The sequence below is a fragment of the Lynx canadensis genome, chromosome A3 (assembly GCF_007474595.2).
Source record: "Lynx canadensis isolate LIC74 chromosome A3, mLynCan4.pri.v2, whole genome shotgun sequence".
Lineage (NCBI taxonomy): Eukaryota > Metazoa > Chordata > Mammalia > Carnivora > Felidae > Lynx > Lynx canadensis.
In genome coordinates, this window is record NC_044305.1 from 21,961,823 (window position 1) to 21,989,744 (window position 27,922).

A 27,922-nucleotide genomic window follows, 5' to 3' on the forward strand; every position below is an offset into this window, starting at 1 on the left:
CAAAAAAGTGGAAAAGCTCCAAATGTCCATCCACTGTTGAACGGATAAACAAAATGTGGTATATCCATACAATGGAATATTACTCAGCCATAAAAGGAATAAAGTACTCATACATGCTACAACATGAATTAACCTGAAAAATATGCTAATTAAAAAGGCCAGACACAAACAGCTATATATTGTATGATTCCATTTATATGAAATGTCCCAAATAAGCAAACCATGGAGACAAAAGTAGTAGTTGTTAGGACTAGAAGATCTATTCCTGTAGAATAAGGAATATCTACTATAGACACAGGACTGCTTTCTGGGGTGACAAAAGTGTTCTGGAATTTGAAAGTGGTGTAAATATAAATAAATAAATATCTGTAAATATACTAAAAACACTGAATTATAAATACTTTATTAGATATGTGAATTATATCCTCAAGAAAGCTGTCACCAAAAAAAAAAAAAAAAAAAAAAAAAAGGCCAAGCTACTTTGTATAGAATGAAAAGCTAACCCTTTGAAGATGAGTTACCATAGTTTTAAGGGCCCAGGAATGTAAGGAAATATTTTTATATCACTCCATCCTTTTCTTCTCGAATGGTCGGAAATGGAGAATAAGCACTCAAAAAATAAGATTTGGTTTCCTCTCACAGGGAGTTCTCAGCCCAATGAAAAAGCAAACGTATAAGCAAACAACGGTAATAGAATACAATAAGAACAATTATAGATAGGATATAAAATACTACAGCAACAAAAATAAACTTTAAGTAGATTGAAGTCCTAAATATAAGGGGGAAAAAACTTAAAAATTTGTGGAAGAAAATATTGCAGATTATCTTTTTGACCTTGGAGTTTTTTAAAGACACAAAAAGCATAAACAACATAAGCAAAAAGGCTTTTAAATTAGGCTTCACTGAAAATAACTTTTGTGCATCAAAAGATGCCATAAAGATAACACTGGGGAAGACATCTGATGCTTATAAGTAAAGCTTACTTTCCAGAATATAAATAGCTCCTAAAATTCAATAATAAAAAGACTAACAAACCAAAAGAAAAACAGACAAAACAGACAACAATTCACAGAAGAGGAAAACTAAAAGGCCAATAAACACAAGAAAAAAATGCTCAATCTCACTAGTAACCAAGGAAAAACATTAAAACAAGAAACCATAGAAACCATTTTGGGGCACCCAGCTGGCTCAGTCACAAAAGCATACAACTCTTGATCTCAGGGTCATGAGTTCAAGCCCCATGATGGGTGTAGGGATTACTAAAAAAAATAAATAAAACCTTAAAAAACAACACACAAGACACCATTTCATAGCCATCAGATTATCAAAAATTCATAATACCAAATATTGGTAAGAATATGAAGAAAAGAGCAATTTGGCAATATTTAATAAAGCTGGAAGACAAACACACTCTATGACTTCACTCCAGATAAATAAACAAAATGTGCACAAGGAAACATACCAAGATGTTCACAGTAGCACTGTAATGGTGAAATCTAAATGTCCAATAGGAAAATGAATTAATAAAATCTACTTCATTCATAAAAGGAAGGCAATTACATGACAATTATCCATAGTTACGCATATAGCTCTAGTTCTACAGGTATAAGTGCAACTAACTGTCATATAATATTGAATGAGAACAAGTGTGTTGCAAAAGGATGCATACAAGATAATATATAAATTTTGAGAAGAGGCAAATCAATGCACTGTATTATTTAAAAATATGTACACGTGTGGGGCACCTGGGTGGCGCAGTCAGTTAAGCATCCGACTCTTGATCTCGGCTCAGGTCACGGTCTCACAGTTCACGGGTTTGGGTCCCGCATCAGGCTCTGCGCCTATGTTGCAGAGCCTGCTTGGGGCTCTGTCTCTACTTCTCTCTGACCCTTCCCCACCGTGCTCTCTCTCTCTTTCTCGAAATAAATAAACTTAAAAAAAATTGTTTCAAATATGTACATGTGTAGCAGAAATATAGAAGTTTCTTACCAAAACAAAAGGGAGAGGGTGGAGCAAATATAGCAAAATGGTAGGGTTTGAAGGAGATGAGTGGCTGAGAATGAGTGAAGGAGATGAGGTACATGAGAATTCACTAAATTATTTTCTGTTCTTTTCTGTATATTTGAAGTAGTCCATACTAAAAAATAAAAGTTTTGTGGGAGCACAGATGAAGGAGTAACATTTGAACTAGACTCCACAGGATGAGCAGTTCAGCATATGAGCAAGAGAGGGGAGGGGCATTTCTTATGCAGGCAGCAAGAGTTGAAACCCAAAGACATGTGCATGTAAAGTATATCTGAGGAGTAGTATGCAGTCAAGAGCAGCTAGCATTGAGGGGGTGGGGACGCACCCACACTGAAGCATATGCACGTCCTTCTAAGCCATTCTCAGGAGTCTAGACCTCACTCACAAGCAATGGGGAACCAAAGAACAATGATTTTATCATTCTAGTGGCACTTAGGGAAAATTAAATGAAAGAGGCAGAAATCTGAAGACAATGGAACTACAGTTGGCACTTAAACAACGAAGGGTGAGGAGTGCTGACTCCCACCCAGTACAGTTGAAGATCCATCTAGAACTTTAGACTCCCCCAAACCTTAACTACTAATAGCTTGCTGTTGACCAGAAGCCTTACTGATAACACAGTCGATAAACACTTATTTTGTATATTATAAATATTGTATAGTGTATTCTTACAGTAAAGCTAAAAATCAAGAAAATGTTATTAAGAAAACCATAAGAAAGAGAAAATACATTTATAGTACCGTATTGCTTTTGTCGAAAAAAAAAATCCACGTGTAAGTGGACCCCTGCATTTTAAACCCTCATTTGTTCAAGGGTCAGATGTAGTTAGAAACTCCCTTATCTACAGACAATATAGGGCTCTACCCAATTGAGAACACAGGGACTAAACAACCAAGAACTCATGCAAAAGACATTCAAAGGTGGAATCAACAGGACTTGGTGACTGACTGAAAGAAGTAGAAAGAAAGGAAGAGGTTAAGAATGACTGTGTCATATGGGTATGGCACTTAAGCTGGATATGTTGTTATCAAGACTGTAAAGGTAGAAGGAAGAAAAGGTTTCAGAGAGGAAAAAAAAAAAGAAGGAAAGAAAGAAAAGTCTGCCTTTTAATGTGTTCAGTTGCAAATAGGGACCCTTAATGAGGGGAGCTAAAACTCATAAAGGTTCAAGGTGCACACTACAATAGCTTCTGTCCAACTATTGCGTTAGTAATGGACTGGGATCAGATGTCTCATGCCCAAAAAGGTCAGACATGAGGTGGAGAAAAGGGAGAGATGAGAGTTTCAGAAAGTATCTTCCTTTCTGACAAACTTTAAATATAAGTATTTAATCTACCTATGTTAAGTAATGCCCCAGTTTTGAAAAGGTCAAACTTTCTAGCTGCCTTGTCCTTTCATTTAAAAAAAGTGAGTGTCATAGGAACCAACTTGAGGAGCTTCCGAAAGGTCAAATCTGGGATAATGTGAGAAACAAAATAAATGATGACAGTAATGTATCATAACCTACAGAGTAAAATAAAAATCCATGAGCCCAAAGTGTTATAAATAATTGAATAAATAAATGAAGACAGAGTCAGTCAGGGGAGGGATAGCTTTTTCTTGCAGAATTCTAATTAATAAATGTAGAAACAGTGAAAAAAAGAGAAAATCACCTTTGGGCAGACAACACATGAATAATGGTTGCAAGCTAGACCATCAGGATACTTGCAGACTCAATTATAAAGCAGAAAAACAGCAACTTTACAGAAGAGACACCTAACAGACACCACTGAAACTAAGTGATCAAGGTTAACATCACCAGCAGTGAGACATATCAATATCATATACTTCCTAAGAAGATGCACTGAGAGGGACAGAGTTTCACTTTTGGAGTATTCTTGCAAAAAATAAATTTAATTTTGAGGAAACTCAGACAAACCCAAAGTGAGGGCCATTCTACGAACTAACTAGACTACTCTTCAAAAGTGCCAAAGTCATGAAAGAAACTATCCTAAATTAGAGGAAGCTAAAGGAACATGTCCCTAGGTAGAATCCTGGATCAGAAGAGGGACATTAGTAGGATAACTAGTGGAATTTGAGTTACAGTCTACAGATTACTTAATAGCATTGCATCAGTGTTAATTTCCTGATTATTATCTGGATAGTAATTACTGATATATTACAGTTATACAAGACGCTAACATTTGGGGAAGCTGGGTAAAGGACATTTTTTATACTACTATACTTGGCTAAGTCCCACAAAGCATCAGAGAAATGAGGAATAGTTCTCCATCCTTAAAAACTAAAAACTTTAGGGGTGCCTGGGTGGCTCAGTCGGTTGAGTGTCTGACTTTGCCTCAGGTCATGATTTCGTGGTTCATGGGTTCGAGCCCCACATCAGGCTCTGGGCTGACAGCTCAGAGCCTGGAGCCTGCTTCAGATTCTGTGTCTCCCTCTCTCTCTACCCCTCCCCTGTTCACACTCTGTGTCTCTCTCTCTCAGAAATAAATAAACATTAAAAAAAATTTTTTAAACCCAAAAAACTAAAAACTGTATACTTTATATTTTTGCAACTTCGAAATTATTTCAAGATGGAAAAAAATGAAAAAGTATAATTTAAAAAAGTGAGGAATGCCTGGCTGGCTTAGTCAGTGGAGTATGTGACCTGTGACCTTGGGGTCATGAGTTCAAGCTCCATGTTGGGCATAGAGTTTACTTAAAAAAATAAAAATAAATTTAAAGAAAAGTGAGTGGGAAATGATACTTGAATAGTGAAGAAAAGAGTGATCACAAACAGCACATATTCAATTACTCAAAGAAAGGCACAGGGCCACTCCAAATTCCCCGTCATACAGAATAAATGACAATATAAGCAAGTAGATGCAGCAAAGACACAGTGACAAAAACATTGAGAAGTGACAGCTGAAAGGAGAAAGTAATATCATAAAAAGGCCAGCTGCTGGAGCTGCACACAGCTCTGCAGGCTCTATGCCAGCTGTATATTCACCAGAGAACGCTAACCAAACTATTGTGCAGGGAATCCACCCAAGTACAGGCTGGGTGACCTTGGACAAGTTACTCTACCCCTTTGAGCTGCATCTGTGAAATGAAGATGGCTCCACCCATGCCTTAGGGTTGTCAGAAGACTAAAATAATGTAAGCAAAAGCATAAAGACCTATGCTTCTCATGTCAAAGGACTTCAATAAAGGGTTTGTACAGATGATTCTAATTCAGAATAAGAAAAGGTTAAACCATATCTCATAGTTTAAGAAAGTAGGAAAATGTAGGGGCTTCCAACTTTAGTTCAGGTCACGAGTTCCAAGACCCGCCTTGGGCTCTGTGCTAACAGCTCAGAGCCTGGAGCTGCTTCGGATTCTGTGTCTCCCTCTATCTCTCTGTCACCCCAACTTGTGCACTCTCTCAAAAATACATAAATAAACATTTAAAAAATGTATTTAAAAAAAAGAAAAAAGAAAATGTATAATTCATCTTAAATAAACTTCTGTGAAACAGGTTGAAATGAAAGCCACAGTGCCTAAAGGGGTATACTTGAATTAGCTGGGAAAACCACCAATGTGAAGTACCTCCTTCCCAAGGTATCAGATAAATGAGGCATAGTTTTCCATCTTTAAAACTGCTTTGGGGGGTGCCTGGGTGGCTCAGTCGGTTAAGCGTCTGACTTTGGCTCAGGTCATGATGTCACAGTTTGTGAGTTCGAGCCCCTCATCAGGCTCTGTGCTGACAGCTTAGAGCCTGGAGCCTGCTTTGAATTGTGTCTCCCTCTCTCTCTGCTCCTCCCCTGCTCAGTCTCTCTCTCTCTCTTTCAAAAATAAATAAAAAACATTAAAAAAAAATTTTTTTAACTGCTTCAGATCTTCAACACAACTAGAGGCAGCTAAACATCTGAAACACAATTCATTATGAAACTTACTGACATTCTTTTGTACTTTACCCAGATAGCCTTGCTACAGTGTGTTGTCACTTGATGATTTTCATCACCTAATTTAGCATCAAGCACTTTTCTAAACCTATCAAGACCTACCATGTAAAACATTACAAGAATATTTATGTCTCAGTGACATTATGGGTGGTTTTTATTTTTGTTTCCTAAATTTTATGTAAGATAGTAACACTAAATTATAATAGAAAATGAGTAATTTATAAACAAAACCCACTATGATCAACATCTTGGAGAAGTCTGTCAAACAGCATAGTTTAAACCTACCCTTCTCTTAACATATTCACATTAACTTGGTAGTAAAGTGAGGTCAATATTAATTAATGCTGTGTGCCCACTTGGTCATTTCATTGGATTTAATGGGGACGAAAGAAAAGCACTCACCTCTACGCTATTTGCAATATAACGGTTGTCACCTTCAACTTTGACAGAGAAGTCATAATAACCACTGGAAAATTTGACATTCATGAAGTTTAGTTCAAAAACATCCCTGTTAAAAATGACAGCAGGGTTAGCAAGAACTCACACAGCAAAGCCATGAATGTACCAAATGGGCCACACGCTGCCCTCCTTGAGACCATCCAGGGCTACACCACTTCACCTTTTAGCTTCCCACCCCAGTTGGGCAACCTCCTGCTCAATCACGGAATATGGTGTGGGGAAAACTTGAGACCAATCTCAAATGACCTCCTCTTTCAAGGGGCGTCTGGGTGGCTCAGTCAGTGGAGCGACTGACTCTTGATTTCGGCTCAGGTCATGATCCCAAAGTCGTGGGATTAAGCCCCACATCAGGCTCTGGGCTGAGTGTGGAAGCTGCTCAAGATCCTCTCTCTCTCCCTCTGCCCCTCTTCCCTGCCTGCACTCTCTTCTCTCTCTAAAATAAAAAATAAATAATAAATAAAATAAAATGACCTCCTCTTTCAAGATTCTAAAGTCCCTTTTTTCCCTTTGTTTCCTCCTCTCAGCTCCTAAAACCCACCTCCTTTGGGTAGACTTCCACAATTAAATGCAAAACAGTCTACAGTATGAAACCTATTATGTTTAAAAAAAAGAAAGAGTGGGGCGCCTGGGTGGCGCAGTCGGTTAAGCGTCCGACTTCAGCCAGGTCACGATCTCGCGGTCCGTGAGTTCGAGCCCCGCGTCGGGCTCTGGGCTGATGGCTCAGAGCCTGGAGCCTGTTTCCGATTCTGTGTCTCCCTCTCTCTCTGCCCCTCCCCCATTCATGCTCTGTCTCTCTCTGTCCCAAAAATGAAAATAAACATTGAAAAAAAAAAAAAAAAAAGAAAGAGTAGAAATGTTCAAAAAGCTGGATGCAGAGCAGTATAATCGTAGGTAATTTTATGTATTATTTCTACTTTCCTATGTTTTGTGAATTTCCTTAAAATGGCATATCTTACTTTTATAAAAATATCAGTAACTTTTATTTTAAAGGGGGAAAAAGGTAGAGAATTCTTAACTCTAATTACATAGCAAAATCCCCAATGTCTTTTACCATTGCGCTCACCATTCCTAAAAAATTTTTGCTTTTTAATTTCACATATTGCCTGTGTATTTTTATCACGGTCTAAAAAATGCATATTCTCGGGGCACCTGGCTGGCCCAATCTATAGAGGATATGTATGACTCTTGATCTCAGGGTTGGGAGTTAGAGCCCCACGTTGGGCCTAGAGCTTCCTTAAAAGAAAAAAAGAAATGAATATTCCCGATCTCATTAGCTTACTAATTTAACACTTAACAAAGTCTCTTATAAAAATTGATCCTTAATTCTTTTAAAATTTATCTAACAATATACAGCCATTACAAATAAGACTAAAGAAGAATATTTAATCCTATCGGGGAAATGTTCATGACATATTGTTATAGACAAAACATAATCCTTATTCAGTTAAAAATATATTTATTTGCAGGGCACTTGGGTGGCTCAGTCAGTTGAGCATCCGATTTTGGCTCAGGTCATAATCTCACAGCTTGTAAGTTTAAGCCCCACATGGGGCTCACTGCTGTCAGCACAGAGCCTGCTTTGGATCCTCTGTGCCCCTCTCTCTACCCCTCCCCCGCTTATGCTCTCCCAAAAATAAATATTTAAATATTTAAAATATTTAAAAAAACATGTACATACACACACACACACACACATATATATACATGGACACATATACGAATGGCTTTGTATATACATATACATATATATATACACACACACACACACACACACACACACACACACACACACACACACCTATTTGCATAGAAAAAAGGTTGACCAAAAAAGACAACAAAATGTGAACAGTAGTTACCTCTAGATGGTAGAATTATGGGCAATTTTTGTTTTTTGTGTTTTTCCATATTTTTACTACAATAAATATGTATTACTTATACATCAGAAAAAAAATTAAATATTAAATTTAAAACCAGCTACTTACATCACAATGACAAGACAGAGACAACTAGAAATAGATAGGGAAGGAAACAATAAAACTAAAGCACAATTCTTCTAGTTGGCTTTTTTTTTTAAGTTTATTTACTTATTTTTTTAGTAATGTCTACACCTAACATAGGGCTTGAACTCATAACCCCAAAATTAAGATTCCCATGCTCTACCAACTAAGCCAGCCAGGTACCCCTCTTTTGGTTTTAAAAATCCTTTTCTTCTATGACTGTAGGATTTTGATATCAGTAAGTCAAATTTACCTAACCATGGGGACATTTTGTAATATCCATATTAATTTGGGTTATATTGGCTACAGACAAAACAAGACTATTGGTGCCCTGCAAAAATAAAATCAGCACTTACCCTACAGGGGTAAAAGAAGTCTTCTGGAGGACAGTGGCTCTGGAAGCAACAGATTTAGCATGTTCTAGTTTCACAGTGGCCTGAGTCAGAGGCTGAGACAGAACATTGGTGACCTGCAACTAGAAATAAATTCGAAAATTATCTGTAGCAACAAAGACTGAAGGAGTACAAAATTTCATTTCTGGGGTACTTTATCCATAGGAAGCCAGCTCTGCAGGGGAAAAAACACCTCATTGCAGGACATCTTCACTGACTCTGGTCTACAGTCTATCAGAAATCAAACACAGGAAACACAAGGAGATTGGTAATGGGATAGATTATAGAATATTAGAGGTAGGGAGGATATTAAAGATGACCTTGTCTAATAATCTCGTTCTTCAGGTGAGGATAGGCTCTTTACATACACCCCCCTTTATTGATCATCTGAAATAAACAGCACCATCTCTACTTTACAGATGAAGAAGCTGAGGCCAGTTAAGTGGTTGGTCTAAGACTCAACCTCAAGCCTATCAAGCTACGAAACCAATACTACTTTGTTCTCTTAGCCGCCCACTCACAACTCATGGTGAACTATGTTAATCAGGCTATTTCTCACACTAGCCTTTGCTGAGGGGGTGTGGGTGTAAGCAGGGAGAGGAGAGGCGGTTTTGAAGGAAAGGGCACTTCCTCAGGAGAGCATCTGGAGAGGCCACCAGGGTAGAACTGATGCAACTGTCCTGTGTGGAACCCCCATGTTTAGGCATAAATAAAATGCTAATTTCTTATGAAGATCTTAGCTTACCACGGATTTCCAAACAACAGCAACAAAAGCCCCATTTGAGATGACAACTCTATGCATATTCAAGATCTGTACATTTACTAAGAGATTCAGGCAGCATAAAAGTTCAGAGAGTCAGCATGAGCAGTTTATGCTTGCTGCTAAGTGAGAAGGAGGGCTGTGCTACGAAGAGGCAGAAAGACATACTGTCAACAGCAGGAGGAAGAGACCTGGTGTTAACAACTTCAAGCACCAGAATTACTGGGAAATTTAAAAAGTGGTCTTTAAATAACATAGTTAGAAAGTTCTGGTACTGGAAAATGCCTTTCAGAAGTAAGCCTTCTCAGGGTGCCTGGATGGCTCAGTCAGTTAAACGTCGGTCTTCACTCAGGTCATGATCTCACAGTTCATGGGTTCAAGCCCTATGTCAGGCTCTGTGCTGACAGCTCAGAGCCTGGAGCCTGCTTCAGATTCTGTGTCTCCTTCTCTCTCTGCCCCTCCCCTGCTCATTCTCTCTCTCTCTCTCTCTCTCAAAGATAAATAAATGTTGAAAAAAAAAATTTTAATTCAAAAAAATAAATAAATAAAGCAAGCTTTCTCTATACACCTGGTGTTACAAACCCTAAAATGCAATTTTCTTGCATTTAATTTCTTGAAAGTCTTACTGTTTAAAATCCTCCGAGGGGGGGGAGAGCTTTTTCTGGATGGAGTTGAAGGGTTCTGTGACTAGTTCACCCAGGGGTCATGTCCCCAGTTTCAGGCTAAGGGAAATGAGCCTTGCTCTACATTTAATGGGTGTGTCCAGGGGTGGGGCGGGGCGGGGGGGGGGGGTGGTGGGTTACGGCCAGGTTTCTGAAAGCCTTACACTGGAAACAGCAAGAAGAGTGACACAGTTTGGATGTGGAAGCCATACCCGAAGGATAGCCTGCTCGTGAGTGTCAGAAGGAGAGCCCTCGGGCACAACCACAACTGGCACATGGTAGCGATTTTGAGAGAGTGCAGCAGCAGCAGAGGCCACGCTGAAGGCTTCTGAGAGTGACTCGAAGTTCTTCTTGCTAAAGATCGCATTCATTAGTTGGATGACCTGATCCTGAAAGAAAAGAGAAATGCAGCTTGAGATCCTCCTCCGGCAGGAAGGTGGGAGAGCCACCCCTCGTTCCCCACTAGCTGAAGTCATTCTCTATCTGCTTCTTGGTGTTCACAAGGAGGATCTTTCAGCCATTAATCCAAACTGACCGAGAAGGTGAAAAGCAAATGTTAAGATTAAAACCTGGGGCGCCTGGGTGGCTTGGTCGGTTAGGCGTCCGACTTCAGCTCAGGTCATGATCTCACGGTCCGTGAGTTCGAGCCCCGCGTCGGGCTCTGTGCTGACGGCTCAGAGCCTAGAGCCTGTTTCGGATTCTGTGTCTCCCTCTCTCTCTCTGCCCCTCCCCTGTTCATGCTCTGTCTCTCTCTGTCTCAAAAATAAATAAACGTTAAAAAAAAAAAATTTTTTTTAAAAGATTAAAATCTGATTTGGTTGTTTTTTTTCCATCTTCTGATTCAAACTGAAATTGACACATTTATTTGTCAACCTTTTATTGAATGCTTACTGTACAAATGCAAGATAACTACTGAGATATGAAAGTATATGACAAAATACATACAACAGTAACCTTATGTTCCAGGTTACCATATGTGCCATGCACTGTAACAGGTGCTTGACATGCATGAACTCAAATCTTGATTAAAACCCTGAAAAGATCGGGGCGCCTGGGTGGCGCAGTCGGTTAAGCGTCCGACTTCAGCCAGGTCACGATCTCGCGGTCCGTGAGTTCGAGCCCCGCGTCGGGCTCTGGGCTGATGGCTCAGAGCCTGGAGCCTGCTTCCGATTCTGTGTCTCCCTCTCTCTCTGCCCCTCCCCCGTTCATGCTCTGTCTCTCTCTGTCCCAAAAATAAATAAACGTTGAAAAAAAAATTAAAAAAAAAAAAATTAAAACCCTGAAAAGATCGATATTATCAGTGTTTTTCAAATGAGGAAAGTGAGGCTAAAGAAGGTTAAGTAAGTCCTACAAGTTGTAACAGGAGAAAAAAAAAAAAAAAAGACCCAAATTTATATGGAAGTCTATTTGTCCCGAGTCCTTCCAGAATAAAATATGTTCTTTCCTGATTCTTCTCACTCTCTGAGCTAAGCCAGCTTCTCTCCCTAACCCCCTCTGGGCAGTACACTAGGGCTAAGTTTGAATTCATAAGACCAAACCTTATAACCAACATATACATTAGAAACAAACTAAAATAACTTTCCATTAAGAACTAATGGGCTGTTTAGAGGAGAAAAGTGAAAGCAGTTTTTTAAAAATGTGGAACCTAAAAGGCATTATTAAAATTCTGGAGGCTGTGTGCTTAAGAGGAAACATTTTTCACTTCAATCAGTTTTGTTTTTTAAAATCTACAATCTAACAAAAGAGCTCCCTTGTTCCCGACAGTGTTATTCACAGTCGACATGAAATAATTTTCTTTAATTGTACCAATTACATTTTTCCATCACTAGGCTGTTGACATGTTAAAATGGAGGACTGTTCACCAGAATGGTTATGTCAAAAGCAGTGACAGCAAAATTACTCCAGCCAAAATACCTGGTGAATAGAAGCTTGGGAATAAAGCAAGAAAAAGTTTAAGTTGTATATGTAGTATATTGCCAATTCATCTACTCTGCTGTGTACAGGAGAGTTCCTTAATGATTTGTACCATAAGACCCACATTCCTGCACTTTCACCCGTCATAGAAATTAAGAGAGTATGGGATCTCCAGACCTTCTACACTTAGGGTAAACAAAAGACAACAGAAGAATGCTAACACATGAATAAATTATTAGGTCATATCCTCCAGAGAAAATATAAAATTAATTCAAATTACCCAACGCACATAAGTATTTACTATTTACTTGAAGAAACTCAGCACAGAACTCAAAATGCTTAAAAGAAATGAAAGTTCTAACTTGGAACCCAGATCTCTTCTCCTAAAATGAAAACAACAGCATCTTGTATTTTAAATCCTGTAGTTAAGGGTTGGTAACCTTCTCACAAACAAGGGGTACAAAGAGGGCCCAACTCAAAAAGATTTCCCACACACATTCCCGCCGAAGGTTCTTGCAGGTTAACCAGTTCCTCTTGAAAAAAACAAACAAACAAACAAACAAACAAAGAAAAAAGAAGAATTAACTCTTGGTAGATGTCTGTAGAAACATATGCCTCTCAGAAAACTATGTCAATCGGCAAAGATTAGCTAAGATTTAGCCATTTAGCCACTGCTGAGGCTGAGGTGGGAGGCAGAAGAGGCAGTTTTGCAGTACAGGAACAAGAAAGCTGGACATCCATTTCATAACACATGGGAAGGAGAGAGCCTGTAGCATGGGGAGACCTGGTTTAGAGGCATCTCTCCCACCTATTATCTGTGTGTCCTCACACATGTCACGTTGCCACTCTAGAGAGGGACCAAATCTGACTGAGCATATTACTCACAGATTTCCTATGGTGATCAAATGAGCCACACATAAAAATGCTTTATAAACTGTTAAGTGTTGTGAGAAAAAAAAAAAAACAATAAAAAAATAAAATAACGCAAGCGTGACAATTTGTTTACATGTCCATCCCACTGACAACCAGGTTCTTGAGGACAGGCATTACATCTTTCTGTTTCTCATTTTCAACGCCTAACTCAAGACACTGGGTGACTACGTCCCGAGGCTAACTAAAGAGCCCCCTCTGAAAAAAGCTGTTCTTAGCAGATAAAGTCAACAACCCCTTTGGCTTTCATGCTTGAGAATTATCAGGTACCTCCTTAATGGATGGCTCAGTCCCCACGTGGTCCATGAGCTTGTAAGTGGCAGCCACGAATAATGCTGTTGTTTCCAGTCCTTCTTCAAACTGGAGATACACACCTCCCAGTTCATCCAGGCGAGCAACAAGATCCTGTCACAACAAAATGGACGCATGTTGGAAGTCAAGTGGTAACAGAAACAAGATGAACAAACCTGTCGCCCCGAGCAGACAGTTTTGAGAAATCACACTCCAAATCTGGAGAACACCTCTGACATTTAGCACTTTCTCAATTAAGATGCTTAGGCACAGAGTGAAGAATATCACACAGGCATCTGAAGAGAACAGTATCTGCTGCAGCCCTGGGAGTGTTCCTTCCCTGACCCCTATACTCAAGCCTAAGCCCTGCTCTGGGCAGAGGGCCAGTGGGCCAGGCCGCAGTGCACCCAGGAAGCATCGTAACACAGGCGGATCCCATGGCCATCCTTTTGGATACAACCTACAGAGCAGAGCATTTCTCTTATTCAATGCTCTAAAGGATGAACAGAGACATATACCTCTTCTGGGCAATATGAGGGGGCAGCTAATGTGCCCACACTGGGTGGGGCACCCAGTGATGACACTGTGTGGACTGCCTGTCATCACTGACTATGCAGTCCATGAGAGTAGGCTCTGAGCAGCAGGAGGTCCTAGGTAAAGGAAAGGATGGAGTAATAAAAACACAGTGACCACTTGCTGAGCACTTATTATGTACTAGGGACTTGAGAACCTCACTTGTTCCTACAACCCCATACAAGGAATTGAGGCTCAGACATTAAAAATTTGCCTGAGATTACAAAGTAATGAGTAGCATTAAAAAATATCTGAATTTGAGGTTTGTTAGGCTCTAAAATCTGTGGACTATGAACCTATACCTACAAAAGGCTGCAAAAGTAGTCTGTTGCCTTATTGATGGTGTAGCTATCCTACCTGAACAAATATCTCCTAGGACATATTGCTCTGATACAAAGAACATAAGTGTGCCATGGATATGAAAAGAAATGTAACTGGCCAAAATAAACCATGCATGTCTCTCTGCAAGACTCTTCTAAAGGGTTTCAAAGACAGGAGCTGCGAAATTCATTTGGCAAAATAAATTCACACCTCAATCTCCTCCACAATGCTCCTCAAGTCAGCCTGCTGGGACAGGTGGGATGCTGTCTGCAGAGCCTGGACCGTTCTGGAAGATAAAGAGTACAACCCCAATGAATGGCAAATCTCCGTTTATCTACTCACTCTTTCCTATATTGGGACACTTTCAAGAATACCCCTCTCCTGTTCTTTACAAGTATAACACAGTCTCAGTCTTTAAGGAACTTAATCATAATCCAGTTGGGAAAGGACATCATATTACAAAGATCATAACAGCAAGAGAAGGCAGTCCAGGCAACATGACCTGAAATAAGTACCGTGGGCACAGGGAAGAGAGGGAGCACAGGTTCACTCTCCTCTGAAAATATGTTTTGCTCCTAGTGTCATCACACACAGAACACTGAGACTAAGACTTACTTAGTTTTAAAAGAGAGACGCTCTTCGGGAGAACAGAATTGAATTCAACCAAGCTGTATGTTGCACAAGAAACTGTGTTAGGCAGAACTTAGCTGCCTGTTAACTTTCTACTTTTCTTACTCTAAGACCAAAGAATATTATAGAATCTACATATGCAGATTGTTGGGTAGAATTTGGAGCAAACCAGATGAATGTGTTATAAACAAGAAGGCTTCAGGAAACACATGTTGAATGTTCAATACTTGTGCTATCATCACCCTGCTGGGAGACCTGAAAGTCACTTAATCCTTCAGGCATTAAATAAGATAAAAGGAATTCAGTTCTGAAACCAGAATGTATTCCCTTTTTCTTTTCCTACCATTTATTTCTGATTATAAAAGTACATATTTGTCAAAACTTCAAGCAATACATTACTAAAGAAGAAAGTTAAAATTCCTATACCTACTCCTAAAAGATAATTGTTCTCCAACTTATTTTTAGTTTAATGATACGTTGTATACAACTTTCCACATGAGTACATATAAATGTACTTCATTCTTATTAACCATGACATAGTACGTACTGTTTAGATGTACCAGAATTTACTCAATCTCCAGTTGATAAACATTTATGTTGTCCTAAGTCATACAATGCTGTAACAGATAGCCCTTACTCATCTCTCTAAATATTTTTAAATTGAAGTGAAATTTACATTAGAAAACTAACCATTTGAAAAGTGAACAATTCAGTGGTATTTAGTATGTATCTCGCAATGTTGTACAATCACTACTTCTGTCTAGTTCCAAAACATTCCCATCAGTCTAAAAGATAACCCCGTACCCATTAAGCACTTGCTTCCCAGCTTAATGGGCACAGCCCCTGATAAATGCCAATCTGCATCTGTCTCTATGGATTTACCTATTCTGGATATTTCATGTAAATGGAATCAGATAACATGTAACCTGTATTTGGTTCCTTATACTTTCCCTTAGCATGTTTTCAGGGCTCACTTATGTTGTAGCATGTATCAGTACTTCATTGTTTTTATGCCTTATTCATGTAGTTTTATCCACTCATGAATATATTCCTGTAAGACAAACTTTCAAGGCAGAATGTGAAAGGTATGTATGCATAAGATTTTTTTATTAGATTCTATTCTCTTAGTGCAGATAACCCGGAAAATATAAATGCTGCTTTTCTAGAATGCATAAAGCTGAGGACCCCTGGTGGTTAAGCCACTGCTACTCAACCCCAGAATGGTTACCTATTTCCCAAGACACGACTGGGCCTTTATATAAAACCACCATTTATCAATCAGGTCAATGTGTTGGGGAATGTAGAGAGAGAATTTATCTGCTTTCATTGAGATCATAACAATTTAGATTCCCTCTATGGAAAATTAATTCCATTAAGATGACAAGTTGGAAAATAGGGGAGTTACAGTCCATGGACAGGAAAGCCCCAGAGTATTCAATGACTCCCATGGGATCTTTGTTGTTAAAAAGCACTAGAGAAAACGAAACCTGAATTTCCAAACAAGATAAAATCCCACATCTGCCCGTGATAAATGCTGAGGCCAGAAAAGGTTGCTAAGACAGCCAAGAAAGAACTTTTCAATTAAGGTATCATTTTTCTCTTCTTTAGAACGAGTGAGTGTCATGCTGGTAACAACTTCAGAAGTTTTTAGACTGAAATTAATCCACTTAGCTTTTGAAAAGTTTTGTCACTGGCTTTAATTACTTATTCCCCAGTCAGCAATTTCTTTCCCTCTGAAGTACTTTTTCAAACACTAAGAAAGCCGATCTTGTCTTGCTAATATACAGCAAATGATTTAAAGAAATTAGGTTATAGGACACCACAATGGCATCTTTTCAGATGGTTCCTTCAAACCTACAATTTTTTTTTCTCCATTCTAGACAAGTTTATGAACATTCATATCCTAGAATAAGTCCACTTAAATGTAGATGACCCATTTACAAGTCCTAATTTAGATCCAATTTCCTTACACAGGGCAAGTCAGTAGTAATGTTATATAAGGCACCCTGCCAGTTTGATCTTCACAATAACCCTATGAGACAGATACCACTCTCTCTGTTTTACATATGAAAACACTGAGGTTTAAGGGGGTTGAAGCTCCTGGTGTTGGTCACAAAGATATTAAGTAGAAGAGTCTGGATTTGAACATAGTTCTCCTTGATCCCAAGCACATGCTCTTTCTACCTGCACGCTTTCTACAAGAAAACAGAAACATCAAAGTACAGTTTCAGCCTTTATAAACTCTTTGTTGGGCACCTCCCATGCACCATGCTGTGTGCACACCACAAATAAAGAAGCTTACAATCTAAAAGAGAAAGAACTACAGTAAACCGAGGAAGTAACCAGCTTCCTAAGAAAGAGACTAAGAAGGAAATGCTCTAGAGAAGGAGCTTTTGGTGCAAACCCGCTAAGAACTGGGCACTGCAAGAGCTCCTTCACATGCATTATCTCATTTAATCCTGACATTTATTCTATGATGTAAGGATTATTGGGCTCATTTTATAGATGCGGCTCAGGGAAGTTAGTAACTAACCCAAAGTCAGAGCAAGAAAGGAACAGAGCTGGTGTTCAAAGTATAACCATATAACCAAGTATAACTGACTCCAAAATAGATGTACTTTCTTTGTATTTTTTCCTGTTCTGGGATTTTGAGGAGGGAAACTTTCTTTTTTGCTTGGAGGGAAAAGGAAAGTTTTGCTGTAGAAGATGGCATCAGACTGAGGCACTGATGACAGGGATATCTGGACATGATACTATGGATCTCACTGGGGATCCCTGGGGATTTCTCCCAAGGGATTATGAGAGGAGATCAAAATAATGTGACCTGAAAGCAAAGGACTGCAGGGCCAAGCACTGGACAAAGTGTGTACAAGACGTCAGCCCTGGGAAAAGTAGCCCCAAAGTCACTGATTACTTACTGACCATGTGCAAATGAACAGGGTGTGAGTGAGAGAGAATGTCAACTGACTGTGAGCCCTGCCCTTAACAAAATTTCAAGTTTAAAAACATTTTGATCTTACCCCCTCCCCACAAAAACAAACAAACAAACAAAAAACCCAAAAATCTGGGAAACAACTGAACTATCTGCAATAGGGAACTGGTGTCACAAACATCTTACTAAACAAATAACAAGAGGCCAGGTGCTCCCCCTCCTTTCAGGGGTTGCAACTGAATGGGGGACAAATACAAAACAAAAAATACATGTACTGTTATAAGTGGGGAATTTCAGTGTTAAAGAAAAAAACTACACATAGAATCACTTTTTTTTTTTTTAATTTTTTTTTTTTTTCAACGTTTATTTATTTTTGGGAGAGAGACAGAGCATGAACGGGGGAGGGGCAGAGAGAGAGGGAGATACAGAATCGGAAACAGGCTCCAGGCTCTGAGCCATCAGACCAGAGCCTGACGCGGGGCTCGAACTCACGGACCGCGAGATCGTGACCTGGCTGAAGTCGGACGCTTAACCGACTGCGCCACCCAGGCGCCCCTAGAATCACTTTTAACTTTAATAAATATCCTGGGCGCCCTGGTTTCGGTTCAGGTCATGATCTCATGGTTTCGTGTGTTCGAGCTCCACACAGGGCTCTGTGCTGACAGGGCAGAGCCTGCTCAGGATTCTCTCTCTCTCTCTCTCTCTCTCTCTCTTCCTCTCTCCCTCTCTCCCTCTCCACCCCCCCCCCCGCCCTTTCTCTGTTTCTCTCCTGCTCACGTTGTCTCTGTCTCTCTCAAAAATAAGTAAATAAACTTTAAAATGCATTTCCCTAATCAGGGCACCTAGGTGGCTCAGTCGGTTAAGTGTCCAACTTTGGCTCAGGTCATGATCTCACAGTTCATGAGTTCAAGTCCCGAGTCGGGCTCTATGCTGACAGCTCAAAGCCCGGAGCCAGCTTCGGATTCTGTGTCTCCCTCTCTCTCTGCTGTCCCTCCCTCGTTCGCACTCTGTCTCTGTCTCTCTCAAAAATAAACGTGAAAAAAAAATTTTTAAATGCATTTCACTAATGACAAAAAAAAAGTTTAGTAAACATCCTTAAGTCCGTTAAAACATTAATTTATAATAAACAGGAAAGTTGCTCAGAGTTCCTTTCCTATAAGTGCTTCTCCTTCACCTAAGCTTTTGCAGAGTAGTAGAGTCTGAATCCTAGAATGCTCTCTCCTCTGAGCACACACTTCTCCCAGCAGATGTTGTCTGTCACAGCTTCAAGGGATCCTATAAGCCCTCCTCCAGTGCAGGGCCTCCACTGCCAACAGCTCACTGTGCCGAAGCCAAACCTCAACAAAGATGCACGTGGCTTGTTGGCCTCACTTTCCCTCGGTTATCTCCTCCCCTGCTTCAGCCTCTAACCTCAAAAGCAATTCTCTTTTTTTTTTAATTTTTTATTTTAAAAAAATTTTTTAATGTTTGTTTATTTATTTACTTTTGAGAGAGAGCGAGCACAAGTAGGGGAGGGACACAGAGAGAGAGGGAGACACAGAATCCGAAGCAGGCTCCAGGCTCCGAGCTGTCAGCGCAGAGTCTGATGTGGGGCTTGAACTCACAAACTCAGATCATGACCTGAACTGAAGTCGGACGCTTAACCGACTGAGCCACCCAGGTGCCCCTGAAGCAATTCTGTCTTTATATGGCAGTGTGTTTATATTCTGACTCAGTATCTTGAGGAACACGGTGTCCAGATGAGTCCACCAAGACAGGGACCTTCCCTGTGTTAATTTAATATCGTGTCTGCAGTGCCTGGCAGAGCACATGGCACATAGTAGATGCCCAGAAAATATGTGCTGAAATCAGCGGACGAACCCTCTCAGGACAGTCTCTGACACAAATGAAGTCTGAAAAGTGCTCGACACGGTGACTTACGCTAACACAGTCTCTTCCTTGCTGAGGCGAGCGGTAAGGGCACCGAGTGCTTCTTGGGAAGCCAAGGGAAGGCCAAAGCCACTTAGGGCTGCCACTGCATGGTAGATCTGGGTAACGGATGAGTCTTCACTGACAGCTGCCAGAAGCAGATCTTTGGTCTCATTTGAAATAGAGATCTAAGAAAGGATTGGCAGACATAGAGTTTAGAACAGGTGCTGGTAGCTTGTGGCAAACAACACACAGAGAGACCGCCGAAGTCATACCACCCGGCTAGCACACGGTTGTCCCTCCTCAACTGCTCGGACACCAGAATTCAATGTCTGTAGGAACTCAGCATAACACTTGAAAAGATTCTGGCAAGTCACTTGTCTATTTGTATGGTTCTCCTATGTTCAATGAAACGGATTTCCAGAAATCTGGCATGGGGACATTCTTCTTTTACTCTGAACATTTTTAAAAGTTAAAGGGAGTTGGAGAGAAAAATCTAGGCTTCCCAGAAGAGAGGCAACTACAGGAAAAATTATTGAAAAGCCATGAAAAGTGAAAACTCGGAGAAAAAAATAAATTCCATTTCCTCAAGAAAAATAAAATCACAAGAATGGAATTCCCACCCACACTAATGGATCCTTATTGTTAAAAAAAAAATTAATCTGACATGACCCTCCCCCTTTAAAAATACACATTACAGTGTAAAGCATATAGAAACGTAGAAGCTGGACTCACCTCACACCCTGAAAGGGCCTGGCTGGACTGGGCAGCATAGAAAAGGGAATCCACATTGCCTGGATCAAGGTTTGACTTAATGAAGGCGCACGCTTTCTAAATAGGAGGGAAAGTCAATGATAAGTGGCAATATACACAGTGACTGGGAAAGCATACATGTTTTTTGAGGACAAAATGCTAAGCAATCTGTGATGGCTAAAAGTATGAACTATACAAGATTTTGTGTTTTAAGCAGGTATTTTCCATAGAACACTGTATTACACAACACTGTAGACTTCATATCAAGAGCAACAAACCTAAAGTACTCTTGTCCTTCTGAAGCCTAAGAAAAAAGAAAAAAGAGAAAAAAAAAAAAAAAAAACATTTTCATTGATCACCTGCTGTGGCCATAACCTGTGCTGGGTGTTTATGATGCTCTTCCTTTTAATGAACATAAGGACCCTATGGTAGAGATTACCATTCCCATTTGACAGGAAAAGAAACTAAGCTTAGAGTTGGTAAGTCACCTGATGAAGGTGACAAAGCCACAAAATGGCAACGTCTCCACCGATTCTAACTGTACTGGGGTCTCCACTTAGATGTCTCCAAAGTTAAGTCAGGTTCAACACATCTAAAATGAGCCTGAAACCTTCTATTTCTTCACCTGGACCTTCTAGCTCATGTACAGGCACCACCACATACCCTACTACCTGAAGCAGAAACCTAGGAATCATTCTCGACTTTTCCGTTACCCTACAAGCCTGGTGACCCTATCTCCTTTCATTTTTCCAACCCAATCCCCATCCTCTGGCTTCCCTCATTGCCTTATTTCAGGTATTTGCCATTTGTCACCTAGTCTGTTTTAATCATCTCCTAACTGGCCTCAAGCCATACAGTTCATTCTGCATACTGACTGCTTCAAGGGTGGTCTTCACAAAATACAAATGTAACCATTTTACTCTGCTATCAAAACCCTTGGGTGGTTCCATATTATCCTCAGAAAAAGAGCCAAAGTTTCTGATACAGCATAAAATGCCCCCGTGATTGGCACTTTCAGTGCCAGCTTTACCACCACACCACCTCCGACTCCAAAGTCTTACCCTCCAGCGTGCTGCAGCTACCCAGAGACACTATGATCTCGCCTTGGTATGTATGTGACCCTGCTACTACCCCGGCTGGGAGCACCCTTCCCTTGTCCCTCCAGTCTGCCCAACCAGGTCTTATCTTCATCTCTGTTCAGATGTCACCTCTTCCAGAAAGCATTTACGGACATTCATCCCAGGTTAGGCCAGGGCCTTCCCTCCCAAATGCTCCCCCAAAGTGCTTACCACACTGTACTAACTACCTCCCCCAGTGACCAGTTACTGAAGAGCAAAAACTTGGATGAACCCCAATCATAGTGTCTGTCACAAAGTAGGCACATATGGGGCGCCTGGGTGGCGCAGTCGGTTAAGTGTCCGACTTCAGCCAGGTCACGATCTCGCGGTCCGCGAGTTCGAGCCCCGCGTCGGGCTCTGGGCTGATGGCTCGGAGCCTGGAGCCTGTTTCCGATTCTGTGTCTCCCTCTCTCTCTGCCCCTCCCCCGTTCATGCTCTGTCTCTCTCTGTCCCAAAAATAAATAAAACGTAAAAAAAAAAAAAATTAAAAAAAAAAAAAAAACAAAACAAAGTAGGCACATAATAAAACTCATGCTATTCTCACTGTATCAAACCACAAGGAATATTAATAGTTACATTGCTAAATATTTTGATGGAGGTAACATAAAATTCAGCTATTCAAAATTAAGTGGCAATAAAACCAGTTAAAAGTGGGTGCTTCTGAGGAGTAAGACAGGGTGTAGAACAAGGTGGGCCACGTAATGGGTTAATGCTTTTCACTAACAGTTGTGCTGTATTATCTGATTTTTTCCTGTGTGTGTGTGTGCTACTTTAACCAAAAATCTATTTTTAAATTTTATGAAAGAAGTTAAATAAGAGTCTCAAAACAGGGGCGCCTGGGTGGCGCAGTCGGTTAAGCGTCCGACTTCAGCCAGGTCACGATCTCGCAGTCCGTGAGTTTGAGCCCCGCGTCAGGCTCTGGGCTGATGGCTCGGAGCCTGGAGCCTGTTTCCGATTCTGTGTCTCCCTCTCTCTCTGCCCCTCCCCCGTTCATGCTCTATCTCTCTCTGTCCCAAAAATAAATAAAAAGCGTTGAAAAAAAAAAAAAATTAAAAAAAAAAAAAAAAAAGAGTCTCAAAACAAATGGGTTTCAACCAGAAGTTCGAGAAGAAAAAAAACACACAAAGAAATACTTCACACTGCACAAATTAGGGATCTGAAAAAGAAAGCAATCTACTCAAGGAATCCTTCAGGACAATGTGGGTAAACTTAAGACATGTACTTTATCGCCATCTGGTGCTTTAACAATAGAACAACAGCATCCAAGCCCCCCCCCCCCCCCCACCAAGGATTATGGTCACTGCTACCACTTTTTGAGCACTTAAAATGTGTCAACATTGTTCTAAGTGTTTTATGTGCATTTCTCCTTAAATATTAGGTCCTCCTCTTAAGTTTACAGACAAGAAACCTGAGTCATCAGAGAGGCAAAGTGACTTGTCCAAGGTCACTCAGCTCTTAATGGAGGAGCTGGAATTCAAACCCAGGCAGCCTGGCTCCATAGTTTGAGCTACATACAACCTCTGTCTCTCAAGGTTTTTCATCTCTAGTGAAAAATTATTTGTCCTGTAGGAAAACCAGCATTGTGCCAATTCCCTAATTCTTTGTACAGGCAAATGAAGGTAAACAGTCCCAGCAGTCAGTGGCTTTTAAGCTCCCAATGTGTACTAGGTTTTAACAGCAGCAGCAGAAGTGCCAGAAGACCTCTGGAAACACACCCTGGACTCTTGGAAGACCACCCAATGCTGAGGCTTCAGCTGGCCACTTCCAAGGGTTTGTAACTCTGACTTGAGCTATCCTCATCCTACATTCGTTTTCCCAACTGAGGCCTGCAAATCGTCCCCTAAGTGTCCACTCCCTATCTGCTCCTCTCTAACCTTCTATGCCCTATATTAATACTCCCAATTATCTAAACATCCTCCTGAGCAAAGAACATCAGTGCTTTTCTCTACCCATTCTTCCCTACAACTCCCTGAACGGAATCAGGAGCCAAGAAAAGATAGCTAAATCTCTCTCATCTGCCCTTACCTCTCCCTTATTTTCACCATTAACATCTCCCAACTACTCTGAACTCCTCTCACACCACACTCTGTAATCTCGCCAGACTTCGTCACCGTGTTGTGATATAGAGGCATTCCAAGGCAAGAGCTCCCACACCAGGTCCTTTGTAACGGGGCCCACCTTTTCCTCTTAAAAAAAAAATTATATATATATGTAGTATATATACAATATATACTACATATATATACATATATATACATATATGTATTATATATATATAATATATATTATATTATATATTATATATATATAATACATATATATACACACATATATATGTATGTGTGTATGTACATATATATTATTTATTTTGAGAGAGAGAGGGAGCGAGCATGAGCAGGGGAGGGAGAGAGAGAGGGAATGAGAGAACCTCAAGCAGGCTTCACACTGTCGGCACTGTCAACATGGAGCCCGCTGTGGAACTCGAACTCACGAACCATGAGATTATGACCTGGGCTGAAATCAAGAGTTGGACACTTAACTGACTGAGTCACCGAGGCGCCCCTTGGGCTCACCTTTTTCATACATACCTCTTACCACACTTCCCCCCGCACCTCTGTTCTGGCTGTCCCGGACAACCGACTCACTGCTCCCAAAACATAAGCACTTTTAAGCCTCCAGATTAGTGTGAGCAGTTCTCTCCATCTGGAAGCCCATTCATCTCATTCAACTTGTCAGCTAAACTTCTCCCTCTCAATTGGTAACTCCTGACATATTAACAAAATTCAAGACTTCTTTTACTTTATTTTATTTTATTTTTTGAAGTTTATTTATTTACTTTGAGAGAGAGCAAGTGGGGCAGGGGGAGAGAGAGAGACAGAGACCCAAGCAGGCTCAGTACCGCCAGTGCAGAGCCCGATGCAGGGCTCAAACCCACAAACTGAGAGATCAATGACCTGAGCCAAAGTCGGATGCTCAACAGACTGAGTCACCCAGAAGTCACCAAGACTTCTTTTAAAATAAACTTTACTTGGGGCACCTGGGTGGCTCAATCGGTTAAGCGTCCGACTTCGACTCAGATCACTATCTCGCGGTCCGTGAGTTTGAGCTCCGCGTCGGGCTCTGGGCTGATGGCTCAGAGCCTGGAACCTGCTTCCGATTCTGTGTCTCCCTCTCTCTCTGCCCCTCCCCCATTCATGATCTGTCTCTCTTTGTCTCAAAAATAAAAAATTAAAAAAAAAAAAAAAAAAACTTTCCTTGGGGGCGCCTGGGTGGTTCAGTCGGTTAAGTGCCCAACTCTTGATTCTGGCTCAGGTCACAATTTCACAGTTCGATTTCACAGTTCGTGGGGACTGAGCCCCTCCTTGGGCTCCACGCTGTTAGCGCAAAGCCTGCTTGGGATTCTCTCTCTGCCCCTCCCCAGCTCAGGTTCTCTTTCTCTCTCTCTCTCTCTCAAAATAAATAAATAAACATTTTTTTAAAATAAACTTTTCTTGATCCTTCTCTCCCCCCAGCTGCTACCTTCTCTCCGCTACCAGTGAGTTTCCAAGTCGGAAAAGCCAAAAGAGACTTTCCAGTGCTCACTCCCTCAACACTGGACAGAACTGATCACTTCCTCATTCTGAAACATTCGCCTCCCTTTGCTTCCAGGATTCTCCAGCACTCTCCTGGCTCTTGTCCTACTTCTCACAGGAGCTCCTTACTTTCATCCTCTTCTATCTGACCTTTCAACGCTGGAGTTTTTCAACTCCTAGGCCCACTTCTCATCCATCCTCTCTCTCCCAAGGCAATCTCACTCATGCCCACGGCTTCATCCAGAACTTTTATGCAGATATTCTCAAGATTTTTACCCCCAACCCAGACTTCTCTCAATGGCCATTTACAGGACTCAAAGGCATTTCAAACTCAACAGGTTTAAGACCAAATTCATGAACTTGCCTGCACAAACCTATGTTCCTGTCTTACAGAATAGCTCAACATCTACCTGTGCAGCAAACGCTGGAAGTCCAGGTGTTAACTTTTTTTTTTTTAAGTGTATTTATTTTGAGAGAAAGAGCACGCATGCATGCAGAGGAGGGACAGAGACAGAGAGAGGAAGAGAGGAAATCCCAAGCAGTCACCATGCTGGCAGCACAGAGCCCATTGCAGGGCTCGATCCCACGAACCATGAGATCGTGACCTGAGCTGAAATCAAGAGTCAGATGCCCAAATGACTAAGCCACCCAGGCGTCCCCGGGTATTATCTTTTGCACCCCTTCTGCATTCAGTGTTGCCCCATATTCCCCTGCCAAAGTCTGTCTTCTATAGAACAGGAAAGAAACCTTTCCAAAATGAAAATGGATCGTGATACTTGCTGCTTAAAATCAACTGCTCTTTAGAGAAAAAGCAAAAATTTTCCTGTGGCTGCCAAGGCACTTAGACTTAGCTCCAGCCTTTCTCTCTGGCTGCACTCCTCTCTCTCCCACTGTCTGCTTAACATGTGGCCTCCAGTCAGTCTCTCAAATGTAATCTGCTCCCTGCCTGCACAGGTCCCTTGCACATGACATTCTTTCTGCCTAAAGTTCCCTCCCCTGTCCCCGTTAACTCTTCTTCTCCCTTTAGAATTCAGATCAGTCATACCTTCCTTCATTTAATAAACAGTTACTGAGTGCCTACCACATGCCAGCTGCTATTCTAGGAACTGGAGATGTACAACAAATAAAATGGACAAGGTCCCTGCCCTCAAGGAGCTGTAATTTAGAGGGATACAGAGTGAGATTTAAGTTCAGAGATTTCCTTGGGAAAGCATTCCCTGACCAGGTCAAAGTCCCCTATTTATAAATAGTATATATCTCTTGGGGCACCTGGGTGGCTCAGTCGGTTGAGCGTTCAACTTCGGCTCAGGTCATAATCTCACAGTTCGTGAGTTTGAGCCCTGCGTCAGGCTCTGTGCTAACAGCTCGGAGCCTGGAACCTGCTTTGGATTCCGTGTCTGCCTCTCTCTGCCCCTCCTCCACTCGCGCGCTGTCTCTCTCTCTTGAAATAAATAGACGTTAAAAAAAATTTTTTTTTAATAAAAAATAAAAATAAACACTATATACCTCACCTTCGTAAAACTTACTGTTGTTACAAATATTCATGTATACATTTGCTTATATGACTAATGTCTATCTCCACTATTAGAGTATACATTCCAAGAGGGCAGAAGCTTTCTTTCACTGCTCAACACTGAATCCCCAGTGCCAAGCACATGGCACGAATTCACTAAATATCTGTTAAATGACTAAATGAATCGTGCAGCAGCCAGTACAGATGGCAACCCCCCTGTACAAGGTTGGGGCTTATGGCGAGCTTTCTCAGCAGACAGCGTGAGTGAGCTTCTCCCTCTGCTGAACTCCACACAACACGTGGGCCTGGGACTTTCTACATGCTATGCATCCTTTTGTACTCAGCACCTGATCTCACTATCGTGGTACCTGTCCTTCACTAGGTAATGAGCTGTTATCTTTTCTGCACTTAGTATAATGCCTGGCACATAGCAAATGCTCCACAAATAATTACTGCCTGAAGGAATGTCTGACTGCCTGCTATCCCTAGCAACCAGCTGAGTACCTGGCCCTCAACAAGCACTCAGTACTCGGTGAATGGTACAAACATCCTGTCCTTCATATATACTCACCATGTACCAGACACTGAGCTAAGCACTTTATTCTTTTTTTTTTTTTTAATGTTTATTTTTGAGAGAGAGAGAGAGAGAGAGGAAGGGGCAGAGACAGTGAGACAGAGGATCCCAAGCAGAGAACCTGATGCGGGGCTCAAACTCACGAACCAAGAAATCATGATGTGAGCCGAAGTCAGAACTCAACCAACTAAACCACCCAGGCGGCCCAAGCTAAGCGCTTTATACAAATCAACTCATTTAATCCTCATAACAACCCTATAAGATAGGTACCATTTTCGCCTTTTTACAGACAGGGAAAGTGTGTGATTGTCTGACAACCTGTAAACACTGCCTAATGTTTCCTGATTTTAGTCATTCAAACACTACATCGCAAGTTTTGCCAGAATATATAACCTATTTACTTCATGTTTTCATTATAGTGAATACACAACAACTCTCATTATTCTTAAATCTTAAAGAAGGCTAAGCAGTAACATCTATAAAACCACCATTCTCATGTGCTTATTATTTTTATTTAAGTTTATTTATTTATTTTGAGGGAGAGAGAACGAGCAGGGGAAGGGCAGAGAGAGGGAGGAACAGAGGATCTGAAGTAGGCTCTGTGCACATAGCAGAGAGCCCGATGCAGGGCTTGAACTCACGAACCATGAGATCATGACCTGAGCCAAAGTCAGACACT

The 27,922-nt window shown here is 41.0% G+C and overlaps 1 protein-coding gene across 2 annotated transcripts in view; it reads right to left on the reverse strand.

Annotated features, from left to right (window-relative positions):
* Positions 1 to 27,922, reverse strand: part of RPN2 (ribophorin II) — a 61,460-nt gene that overhangs the window by 23,942 nt on the left and 9,596 nt on the right. For both annotated transcript variants that reach the window (XM_030309649.2, XM_030309648.2), the window contains exons 3-9: positions 20,449 to 20,544; positions 19,726 to 19,901; positions 14,454 to 14,529; positions 13,329 to 13,463; positions 10,427 to 10,603; positions 8,757 to 8,875; positions 6,347 to 6,452 (exon numbers count right to left, since the gene is read on the reverse strand). In XM_030309649.2, the coding sequence (XP_030165509.1) occupies positions 6,347 to 6,452; positions 8,757 to 8,875; positions 10,427 to 10,603; positions 13,329 to 13,463; positions 14,454 to 14,529; positions 19,726 to 19,901; positions 20,449 to 20,544 (885 nt within the window). The remainder of the gene's footprint in view (positions 1 to 6,346; positions 6,453 to 8,756; positions 8,876 to 10,426; positions 10,604 to 13,328; positions 13,464 to 14,453; positions 14,530 to 19,725; positions 19,902 to 20,448; positions 20,545 to 27,922) is intronic.